This window comes from Phaethon lepturus, unplaced genomic scaffold, assembly GCF_000687285.1.
Source record: "Phaethon lepturus isolate BGI_N335 unplaced genomic scaffold, ASM68728v1 scaffold5534, whole genome shotgun sequence".
Classification (NCBI taxonomy): Eukaryota; Metazoa; Chordata; class Aves; order Phaethontiformes; family Phaethontidae; genus Phaethon; species Phaethon lepturus.
The window spans coordinates 26033-38526 of record NW_010532718.1 but is presented as its reverse complement, the minus strand read 5'-3'; the positions used below and the strand labels follow the sequence as shown (position 1 = coordinate 38526).

Below are 12494 nucleotides of genomic sequence, written 5' to 3'. Positions count from 1 at the left end.
TTCGTACATTCGCTCTTCAGAAATTTTACATTGTACTTCTAACCTGTCAGGAAAAATTACTTTTGGAAAAAAAAAAGTGATGGTATGTACATTTTTGCAGCCAATGAAAATTCTGCATTGTCTAAAAAAAACCACATTGCTCCTTGAGCAGTGGGTCACTGAAGCCTGGTTTCTGGAGGCATCTGTTGTCTCCAAATCCTCTTCCCTGGAAAGCTGGCTGCCCTCCTCTCCCATATTACCCCTTCCCCATGCCCTCTCCTCTGCCTTTTTTGATTTTATTTTTTTTTCCCCAGAACTCATTGGTCTTAAGTGCATGAATCAAAGCAGCGACTTACGGCTGGTTCCCAGCAAGGCTGAGCTAAGGCATTGACAGGTTCCTCTCTTCCCACTGCACTGTCCTGCTGGCTCAGGCACCCATCACACCTGCAGAAAACTGCCGGCCCTCCCTTCCTCAGGGGGCTTCTGCCGATTTACTAATTATTTTAAATAATTAGTTCATAATCTGACTAGGAAAAATTTAGGATAGGTCTTTCAGAGAGAGTACAGGAAGGTTAATAGTGTTAAGCGGAAGCCACAAAATAAAAATCACATCCCTCAGTTCCAGTTCATAGTTCTCCCTCTTCCTACAGAGAGTAGTGTATATTATTGTTACTGGTAATCTTACTGGTTTTGCATCTCTGTGTCTTCATCCAAGAAAAAAAAACTTAAACAGACACTTGGTTTTAAGGACATTAATAGCTCAAATTCTGAAAAAGGGGAACAGGGTCAAACTAATGGAGAGTCACAATAATCCTGACAATTTTATACAAAGATGTATTCTCTTTTCCCACTGCTTTTCCTATTTATGCTGAGCTGGTTTGCTTAAAGTAGCCACTTGGTATGCTCAGGTTGCCAGAAGACAAGAGCTGTGAGAACTCTGCTTGGTGGCTTGCTTAGGGTTTGGTCTGTTATCAGAAGAAAAAGAAAAAACAACTAAAAAAAGTAGTTGCCGATGTGTTTTCTGTCTCCCATTCACTATGTTTCAGAAAATCTTCAGAAGAACTCGACATGGATAAAGTAACAGCAGCCATGGTACTCACCAGTTTATCCACCAGCCCTTTGGTCCGCAGCCCTCCTGTCCGACCCAACGGTAAGCCCTGAGAGCAGCGCCTGGGCAGGGGCTGGAGGGAGGGCTGCCAGGGCCGTGTATGCTGAGGCTTGTTTCCAGGGGTTGTGGCCATGGTGGCAGACAAAGGGTGAATGGCTGTCTTCTGGCAGTGGCCCATGCGTGCTGAGGTTCCTGCTGGGTGAGCTTTGCTCCGACATAATCAGGGGTTCTGGTGCAGTGCTGGCAGAAATGAGAAGCAACCTCTTCTGTAACCATAGAGCGGCTTCAGTTTATGAAATGGGAGATGCCCCATTTCATAAACGGGAGATGAGCGCTGCGGAAGATCTCCTGACCTCACTGAAATGCTACTTTTCCAGACAGCTTATTTGTGTTTGCATATATGCAGTAAACATGACAGCAGTTGTTCTTGTCCCCACCCCATGGAAATCAGATTGGATTTTACTCAAGACTATAATGAAGCAAAGCACTTCCAGATCACAGCCCTTGGCTAAGAGGCTGTGTACTAGCACTCTGCACGGCGACAGGTCTATTTTTGCTGATGCAGGATTAGACCCTCAATTCCTGTAACTTTTGGTCTACCATCAGATCCATATTTCCTTAAAAGACTACTCCACTCATGGTATAGCAGAAGACACACAAATAAAAATAAACCTAACAAGTTAGTGGTAATAATGAGATTGCTAATGAAATAAAATTAATCTATGCAAGCTTGACTGGAGTGACAAGAAATTTTTAAAAGTGTTATATTTTAAGGAATAATTTAAATTAAGACACCCGTGTTAGGATGTCTCAGCATTGTTGTATGACTGGCTTTTCTTACTAATTACTGTTAAATCGATACTAAATGCCCTTCTGCTGTAAATAATTGGAGTACTTTGAGGAATACTAACTGATTGCAAATTAATAGAGCCTTTGCAGTTCTTCATAGAAGCAGGGGCAACCCACTGAATGATGTTGTACTTAAAAAGAATCTGCACCATGAGGAATGTCCCAGCTTTCAGGATTTTCAAACAAATAGTGTGGTTTTTTTCATTTCTTTCCAGAAATCGGGAAGTCTAGCCATGAACACCCATGGCTCCTGCCTGTGTGCTTTCCACATACTTACCAAATGTTAAAACCACAAGTGTTTATGGAGTATCACTGCTCTGAGGAGCCCTGGGAAACTTCCGGTGGTGACATCCCCAGTGACTGTCCCACCACAGGGCTGGAGGTTGCCAGCCTCAAGGGAAGGCCAATGGAAGGGAAAAAACGTATGGGCTCTCCAGCTCACTGCTGAAACCACAGATGAAAGTGGATCTGTGCTGATGTGCCAGGCAAGGATTCGGAGTGGTTGCGCGTGTCCCACGTTGCATCCCTGGTCATGGGGAGCTGCTCTTGTGTGCGGCAAGGCAGTTTAAGTGCCACCTTAAACAGTTTGAGCAGATGACAGTTGTCAGGACCAGCAGTGCACACTAGCTAGCAGCTGCCGATTGGAAAGATCTTCCAAACGAGCCCTTTTGAATTGCTAATAGGTAAATGGTAGCTGTTAACAGCCTTTGATATTTCTTCATGCAGCCTGAGTGCTCTTTGATATTTCTTCACATAGCTTGACTGCTTGTTTCCCGAAATCTGGGAAGGCAAGCCTGAAAAAGTAATTCACGTGTTTTCAGTAGTCACAGACAAGATTTTGAAGCTTTGTTGGGCATCTTCTCCCTCAATATCTTAGTTTTCCTTGAGTGAAGACTTACTAAAGATTTCAATAAAAGTATAAAGATTTGCTAAGTTACAGCTCAATTGGTGTTGCAAGGCTTGGCTCTGATCTTAGTAATACAAGCTACAAACATACTAATGATGAATTCTTTCTACATCCTTTTCCAAAAAAGGGCAGTAAGTAGCAGTGTAATTAAACAAATGTTTAAACAAATGGAATCTTGCCTAGAAATAAAAAAATAATATTAAAGTCTGATCTGTGCTGAAATTACTGAGGATGATCGCCCATGTAAGCTGGATCAGAGTTTGGCCCTTGTTTTCCTGCAGTTGAGTAATATTTGGTCTGGTTCTCTTTCACGCAACTCCAGAAATGTGAAAAGAGTCCCAAAATAAGAGTAAGTTGCATTTATTTATATTTTGAACTGCTTTACATTGACAGATTTGTCAGTATTAATGAGAACAGTTGTTTGTTTTTTCCCTGTTGTCAGCCTCGTTCAGTCTTTTCCATACTACTTTTAAAATGTTCCTGATTTACATCTTTCTCAGCAAGGTGAGGAGAAGCTGTAAACCCTGAGAATGCTAAGTACCACCATGAATGTGTCAGAAAGTAGTAGTTGAAAGAATGCTGTTTTCTTTGTTTTTCTGAAGAAATTGAAATTTTAAGCGATGCTAAGGTCACAGGTTGATACCAGACGTACTTCTTGGCTTTCGCACGAGACTCAAGTAGAAATACTTAAACAAAAAACACCTCCATTACAGTCATAAGAAGGCTGTAATCATGAACCAAAACATGATATTTTCATATGTTAACTTATTAGCTACCGGAAATGTATATATCCTTTTCCAAAGAGGAATTTGAGGGGGGAGGGAGGGTTGATCCTATTTATGCTATGTGGCCCTGATCAGTAAGTGCGGGGACATGGTTGCTGCCTACAAGGGTGTATTTTTATGCATGTGCTTACGTGATGGAGCACTGCATTCTGTTTTGTGAGCAGCTGATGTTAATGATTAAGGGTTTCGTCCAAAACTGACTGAATTAGGAGGAAAAAAAGATTCATTGGTTTTCGGGTAAGCTTTTGGTAGCAGGTGGTAGACATTATTTTCTTGCTGATGTCATTAGTTAAATTTATCTGTAAGAAACTGAGAAGGAATGAAGGAGTGACTTCTGCAGAACTTCTAAAGGCAGGCACTGGCTTGAAAAGACTCCTGCCTCACATTTAAATAACATTTCACGATCAGATAAGGTGTTATTTCCTTGCCAACTCCAAAGTTGGGTGTTGCACAATACTCGAGCACCTACAGTGTCATTGGGAAAAGCTTCCAATGCCTGAGTAGGGAGAAACTGCACCTAAACCGTCCCTACACATGTGCCTGAGCCCTGTCAGAACCTGAAGCTTCAGTCAGAGCTCCCCATGGTTGCACCACTGGATATGCTGAAGCTGTACCTTTGGTGAGCTAATGGCCTACATACTCTTCTGCCAAAAGCCCTTCAGGGATTTGGAAGAGTGACATGCCAATGTCTAATGCCTCAGCACGTGAAGCATGGCTCAAGCTGTGCCTCAGACTGCGAAAGCAGTGCTCTTACTCCCACCCAGCGTGTTGTAGAGTAACCTGTTAGTCTGAGCATCTGCTTACCACCTAATGTCAGGGGAATTGCTGCAGTGAGGAGGGGGTTCCTCCAGCAAGTAGGTGTGAAGGTGATCCAGCGTCTACGTGTCCCACTTCTGAAACTAGATGCCTAACGATACACGTGTATGAAGAAAAAGGGATATCCTTCCAAGGGTACGTACCACCTCGATTAGAGATTCAAATTAGGCAGAGGTGTGTACACTGGGAGATTATGAGAAGACAGTTAGAGTGTAATTATGGTTTTCTTTGATGTTTTAGTACTGGGATGACGATCATGTTTTTGCAGATTTGGTTAGTGTCCTGGGGCTCAGAGTGTATGTCCCCTTCCCAGGGGATCTCCTGTTGGCTTGGAGCTTGCTCTGACACCCTACCACAGTTGTGTGTTGCTGTTGAAAGTTGAAGATGTACTTGAATGTTTTGCCTTAATCATGCATACAACATCTGACTGCTTATTGCAGTTTATGCTTCAGAACAGGTTATTTTTTCCAAACCCAGCATTTCTTTTTAGAAAAATACTTGTTTGTTAAAAACACATGAAAAATCAAGTGTGGAATATGTAATTTGTGTACCATGGAATAGATGTGATTGTCCTCTCTACATCCAATGTTTCACTTTCCTTTATTGAATGTACAGTTAATTACCAACATGGCATCTAAGCCTTAGATAAATGAGCTGCTTAGCCCTAACACATGATACTGTTTTAACGATGGCTGTTGTTGTTCTTGACAGAATCCCTAAATGGATCTTGGAAAGAAGGAGGATTTGTGCCTTCTAGTACCAGCAGCAGTGGATACTGGAGCTGGAACGCTCCCAGTGACCAGTCCAACCCATCCACCCCATCTCCACCTCTGTCAGCTGATAGCTTCAAAGCTTTTCGGACACCTTCCCAGCCAGATGATGGTATTGATGAAGCTGAAACAAGCAACCTTCTCTTTGATGAACCCATTCCTAGGAAGAGAAAGGTTAGCCTCATGTTAAATTCCATACCCATGGGCAGATGGGATGTCGGTAGACTTATTTTGCTGTGAGAAAGGAACAGGTCACCCAAACAGCTCTGTATGTGTATTCCTCCTTGGCATCCAATTGACATAGGTACTTAGCCTAGTCACTATGTCTCATTCAACCTAGTCACCTACTGCACACACATGCTGCCATCAGCACCACATATTTGCTGGCAGATGGTGAGGTTCTACAGAGCCTCCTGCTCAGAAAACACTAGAATGATTTCCAGAAGGTGTTGCCTCTGGCCATTCAAAGGATTTCTGTCCTACTTCGGCAAATTCTTTGTATGCAGGATGCAACAGGCAGCCTTTACATGTCATCACAAAAACTGGATATGGCCTTAATAGTTCTTGTTCCCTGAAAGTGCTGTTTGTCTGACAGCATGTCAGATACCTTAATACTGTGAAGCTTTCTCTGTGCAAACATATGGAGTGAAAAGAGAGAGAGAGATCAAACCTGATGGCTTTTGATACAGTATTAGCCATGGCCAAGTTTATCCTCAGTAGGAGCAGAAAAGCAGACTAAATAAAACACAGTGTAAAAAAAAAAAAACAACAGTCCAAAACTAACCTCAGAAAAGTACCATTACGCTAGCAAGCAAGCTCCTCTTGAAGAAAAAGAAAACAAAGAGATGGCACTAATCAAAGTTTCCTTCCCTCCCAACACAACAGGACAGATTTTATATAGCAAGATGAAAAAGGACTTTTTGTAAGAAGGAATAAAACCAGAGAATTTATTCTCTATAGTGAGTTTGTTTCTGGCTCAGTCTGATACGGTTAATTGCTTCATCAGCAGCAGGAAGAAGTTTTAATGATTGTTTAAACTTGTTCAGATTTATCCTTTTGCTCCAGAAGTTGCTTATTTGCTGACCCATGCTGTTCTGCCTTTGTTTGTGGGAGAAGGGTGTAAAATGTTTGTGCTTCTTGCTACAAAGGAAGAAAAATATTTCAAATATAACCTTTGTTATAGTAAATTAGAAGTTAGAGCTGATAAAGACAGAGATGATTTTGGAGGGTGTGGGACAGGAGTAGGAATGCAGAAGTGTGCTGGTTTGCCTTTTCCTTCTCAGTTCAAGTTCAGCTTATTAGCATCACTCATTGCTCAACTGTGATGAGACAGAGGGGTTTGCAGCCACTATCTTTATTGTTATCTAAATTGTCTTCAAATATTTCCATTTATGTACCCATCGCAGATCTATTACGCTATCTGTTCTGGTCACAGGGAATTTGCTCTCTATGGCAAGTGTTTAATGTAGATATATTACCTGCCAAACGTTGTTTTATAAATAAACTGATTTGCCTGCAGTTTTTTTGATTCTGGCCCCAACATGGTACTTTTATCTGAGTACAGCTTCGCACCTTTAGAAGCTGAAATTAAAATGTTCAGGTTATATCTTCTTCAGGGCTGCAAAAATCAGAAAGAATAAACCTGGAAATAGAGTGATCGGTAACCTTACTTTTACTCATTAAAGTTTCTTCCGTTTTCTGTTTGGAAAATGTCATGTTAGCAACCACTTCCCATTAAGAAAGTTGCTTGCTTGAAAGTTTCCATTAATGTACTTATTCTTCACCAAACCATTTATGTTCCATTATTTTCTTAAATAAAACATTAAGCCTGGTTAGGCAATTTTTTGACTAGTCATAAATGGAAGCTTGGTTTATGTTCTGTATTTCTACTGAGTGAGGTTTCATTTGGTTATGTTAAAATGCATGGGTTTTTGCAGAGTCCTAGCATTGACAATAAAGCTAAAAACAACAATGGAGCTAGGAGATTGATTTTACCATCAAACTGGAGAATGATATTAAACCATTATGGGTTCTTAAAGATGCATATGGTGCTCATGATGTCATATCAGAATTCCAAAGATGTAAATGATAAGCATGGCCTTCATCTTGTCACTGTGGTTGGTGGTTGGTTGTGGGTTTTTCAGTTGATGATAGTATTTAGTATTATATTATAAAAGTAAGAAATATACCTATCAGAATTTCTAGATAGATTACATTTCATTTTAGGAAAAAAGAGTTCTGTATCTGTTTGAATGGTAGTTGTATTATCAGATCAAAAAATTATAGAGGGAATTTATGTGTAATTGATTCCATAGTAGAAGGTTTTCATACAAACAGTATGATCAGGTACCTCAAGTGTTAAAGACCTTATCATTCATACTTTGAAACAGGACGTGTTAGACAGCCAAGTAACTATGAGACCATGATACTATATTATACTAACATGTATTTTAAAAAGCCTAACAGCTGACATTTTTTAAAATTATATTCTAATCATCATCTTTCTAGCAAATGCTGAAACTTACTGTCTTCTGGCATGCAGTTCCAAAAGGTCCAAATTAAAGAAAGACCAAGTCAGCTTTTGTTCAAGACACAGCGAAGCATGTACTTAACTCTAAGGATGTGCTTGTTCCCCTTTTTTTTAAATTGAGCTTTATATGAATATATTAATTTAATCTTATATGTAACTAAAATCATAGGATAATAATACAGTATTTTGAAGCTCTTCCTCATGTTTTCTATAATAATGTGTTCTGTAATAATAGAGAAAATTATTTTTGAGCAGTACAAATTACTTAGGGTTTTTTAATTCAAAATTCATACAGTAGGTTTCATTTTGGGGTAAAATTAGCCTTTAAAAAAATCTATACAGTTCTGCAACATCTGTGGTGTTTGTTACCGCATACTGTGCTTTAAATTAAGACTAGTTTTCTCCAGAGTCTTCAAAATATTGTAGATCGGGCTGTTTATAGCCTTGTTGGCTGTGCTGTAAATCAACGGTAACTCAGTTTAGGCCAATTAGGTTATATTAAAGAATACAACAAGAATAATGTTGAACACAGCCAGATGGCTTCTCATTCTCATGCCCAGGTAAGGGTCACAGCAGCTTCTGAATGAAATAAAAGCAGGTTTTGACAGCTCATGGGTCAATATTGTCATTGCAGAAACTATGTTTTTCTGGCAGAATATTTTTTCTGTGTTGCAAAATTCACGAGCAGAAATATTTATAAGAGCTTGCTTTAGAAAGATCTTAATTTAAGAAGATGCCTTGCATTAAGTGAGAAGTCCACATCAGTTGTTCTTTGAAAGGCTCCAAAGAAGTGTGGGAAGTTTTTATATCACCTACCTCCTTTAATGGGGAGATAGAAACTGGAACTGGCAAATGAAAAAGCCATGCCAGAGCGCAGAGAGAGGTAAAGTTTTGGCACAACCTGCTTCCATGGCTTTTCACTGGGATTCTGTTGAGTTCAGTAGGATGACACTGTTGACAGAGACTTCCATCATTACAAATTCGGAGTTAGAGGCTCTGAACCTTCACAATGTTTTGTAGCTATATATCTGTTTTGGGTGGTTTGGTTTTCTTTCTGTCTTTTGTATAACTAATGTTGCTTACTCAATTTCCAGAACTCCATGAAGGTGATGTTCAAATGCCTGTGGAAAAACTGCGGGAAGGTACTGAGCACAGCTGCAGGGATTCAGAAACACATACGGACCATTCACCTTGGGTAAGAGAGCAGTCTCTTCAGGAGCCTAAAGGATTTGGTGTGGAAGGGTAGCAGTTGCACTTGGCCAGGGAGATGAACTGGCTTGTCCTTGGCTTTTCTGTCTCAGGTCCCTAGGTTTCTGAGGAAATTGTGGAGTAGTGCATCAAGGTGAACAGGAGCTTACTCCAACAGCGAGGCACTTTCTTAGCTGTTGTGAACTTTACTAGAAGGTTAAACACAGCTCTAGGTCACACTGCACTTCCCTAATGGCAGCGCAACTCAGTGGCATTTCCTTCATATGTGCTATCCATGTCACATCCAGGCTGATGCTGTGCAAAAGACGGCAGCTTTTTTAGGGTCTTGCATTAATACTTCAAGCTTTGTTTCACATCAGATCAGGTGCTTGTGCTACTTCTGAGTCAAATTAACTCAACTCCCCACCCTAAAACCTAAGAAACCTAAGAATAAGAAACTGAGCTGCAATTCCATGTGTACATTGCTTGGACTAGAAGCAAAAGTGAATGAATCTTATATGACACAAGCTTATTTCAGAGCTTTAGTTTGCAACTGAAATCTCCTGTGCCATTTGCTGAGTGACCTAGTGGCCTCATATATAGTTACAGTGGGGACTCATGGTCTTTACCTATTAGGTATATGGAAATACATCTCTGTTGTGCAAGTCTGTGTTACCCAGTGCTTAAAAATTAAAGTGACCATGAGGAAGTAGTCTGGTGTGGAGTTCAGGAGGGTCTTGCAAAGGTCATAGAAATTGCTGTTGGGCTTAGGCTCTGAAGAGTAAGACTATCAGAAACAGAGCAAATCTCTCTCAAAATGCAGTTACAAATATTGCTTTGTCCTGTATATTATGGGAACATCCTTTTCGTGGCAGAGGAGAGGGTGAAGTAAAGAGCAGAACTTCCCTGGAATTTGGAGTTTGTAACTCTGGAGAGAGGAGTTTTGGTGAGTGACTGGCTGTGGTCTGACGGATGGTACTTCTGGTAGAGCCTTTCAAACCTGCTGAATCAATGCTCTCTCAGCAAGTTCTATTGAGTAAGGTGGTGAGAGAACCACAGGTAGAGGTATATGGGCAAGGAGGCTGAGGAACTGACTACGGATTGGGTTTGGTGTGCATGCCCAGCGTTCAGCCCTGATATGGACACGCAGGCAGGAATACACTTAGGGCTCTCAGGTTTCCCATATGGAAGATTCAGGAGAAAGTACGCATGTATAAGCTGTGAGTTACTATAGTATGTGGATTATGAATGTGCTAGAACAGTGGTTGTTTGGGACTTAAAGATACTGGAAACTACTGCTTTGACTAGGCTGCTTTGCTCCTTGCACTCAAACATGCAGCAGATAGTGCCTCCTCATTCAGTAAGTCTGCATCTATAGAGTAGGACCAGAAAGTCCAGGACTAGCAAGCCAGCCCTTGCATGTCCTTTCTCTACCTGTGCCTGAGCGAGTTGCATGGTGAGATGGTTCTCTAGCAGCTTCTTCTGTTATGCCAAGGAGAGTTACAGTGAACCATGGCCATAACTATATTTGATTTAATTAAGTAACCTATGGTAAGATTACATATTGTTTGCTGTTACATTAGTGAAGTATATCTTGCCTTTGTTTGCTATCTTTACCTGTCCTTCTGTGGCTGCTATGTCATTTCTGAAGTCAAAGTACATCGAGATTCTTGTTAACTTCAATAGTTAGGAATGAGAAGATGCTATTTAAGCTGAAGCATAGAAGTTAAACATCTACTCCAAGGTCAAAGAATTAGGCAAGAATAACACACAGGGGAAAAAAAAAATCTATTTCCTGCTTCTTTTCCCTTCAGACTAGATGATTTTCTTTTCTTCTTCCCTTCCCTGCAGCCAGAATGTTGATAAAGTAGGTAGGGTTGAAACTGGGAATATTAATTTATTGACAGTATAAATATATTTGCTTATGCATCTAGAACTTCTAATTTACCTTGGGGTTCTTGCTTTCATTAAATCAGCCCTTCATTCTTTGTCTTTATACAGACGTGTAGGAGAGTCTGACTACAGTGATGGAGAGGAGGATTTTTACTATACAGAAATCAGGCTCAACACGGACTCAGTAGCTGATGGCTTAAGCAGTCTTTCCCCAGTCTCTCCATCTTTAGCATCTCCTCCTTCCTTTCCCACCCAAGACGCAATCCGTCCTGAAACTTCCTGTGCCAAAACTGAGACTAAATTGATGACACCTCTGAGCCGCTCAGCTCCTACCAACCTCTACCTCGTACACACGGACCATGCTTACCAGGTAATGCTAGTGAGAGTGAACTCCATTGATTACTCTAATGTCATTAATGTATAAACAAATGTCAGATCACAATGATTAAGTTTTAAAAAGCCAAATCTAGTTTTAATGAAAAGTTTTCAGGGCAGCCCAAGAGGTTCGTCTCATTTAAATTTAGATGTCCACTTCTGAGCTAGTTATTTGTTTATGCTCCCACCGTAGCCAGCAGCCTTTGGGGTGCTATTTATCCGACCATACATAGATGCATACTTCAGATTGAGAAGAGCTGCTCTGTGTATCCCACTGACTATATCAGTTATTTCTCCTGGACCCCTAAGGAGGGCCCAAGGTGACGCGCTCAGATGCAGTCTCCTGCATTGTAAAAATTCTCATTCAGTCAGCCAAATCACTTCCAGAGTCTTCATTTCAGCTCTGCTTGTGCTGGATGTGCCTGTAGGCAAGTACCAGAGGGATGCCAGGAACAATTCATTTCCTTTATTTGTACAGTGTGAGATGTCAGTTTGCATATGTGAAGTAGAACAGGAATAATGAAAATTCATGTATGGTGTCATCCTACTATGGTATCCTATTAGACGTAATGCTTTGCAAATGGCAAAAATCCAATCAGATCCAAAAAACACTGTCCCAGAAACTTCCAGCTAAGTTCATACAGAAAGCATTAATTGTAAAAGTGCACTAAAATTTGACATGTTTTGATCTGGATACCATATGAGAAAAGAATAGAGGCTTTGAAGTAGTGTGGTCCATGACCTGCATATGCACTGGAGAATTGAGCTCTCTCAGATTTATCAGATGCAATAACTTTCATATAAAGCATTGTGCAGATGAAACTTTTTTGTTGTGTGTCTGGAGCAGACCCACTAAAAGGGCAGAGGGAGCCACACAGCATTCACAGTCTTGTTTTAGACTCTTGTGCATGGCAGAAAGCATGGGTGGAAGCTTAACATCTCAGGTGGGAGCTGCCCTGGCTAGCACATCAACCTGGGGATTGACGAAGCTAGGAGAAAGACTTTCTCCTCAGTCTAGCTTAAGCCCTGTGAGTGAAGCACCAAGTCTAGGCTGTTGAGAAGAGTCTCACTTCATTTGGGATTTGCAGTTGTGGCGCTCTACCCTGCAATTTGGAGACTTTCTTGATAATTTTTCATAAACAGTCTTTGAGTAAAGTACTTACCTAAGTAAATCCTAGTTCAGATGTTTCAGCTGCTTGAATTTGAACTGATATATTCTGTGACATGAGACTACAAGTGTCTGAGCCCCGTCTCCTTTTCAAGTTGCTCTGGTTTCGATACGTCATTTCTGGAG

General features: G+C 40.8%; 1 protein-coding gene across 1 annotated transcript in view; it reads left to right on the top strand.

The window, feature by feature from the left end:
• The window catches only part of ZNF704 (zinc finger protein 704), a 74908-nt gene that overhangs the window by 50820 nt on the left and 11594 nt on the right, over positions 1–12494 (top strand). The window contains exons 2-5 of the mRNA XM_010284936.1: positions 1026–1129; positions 5156–5388; positions 8839–8939; positions 10934–11195. Of these exons, the coding sequence (XP_010283238.1) occupies positions 1026–1129; positions 5156–5388; positions 8839–8939; positions 10934–11195 (700 nt within the window). The remainder of the gene's footprint in view (positions 1–1025; positions 1130–5155; positions 5389–8838; positions 8940–10933; positions 11196–12494) is intronic.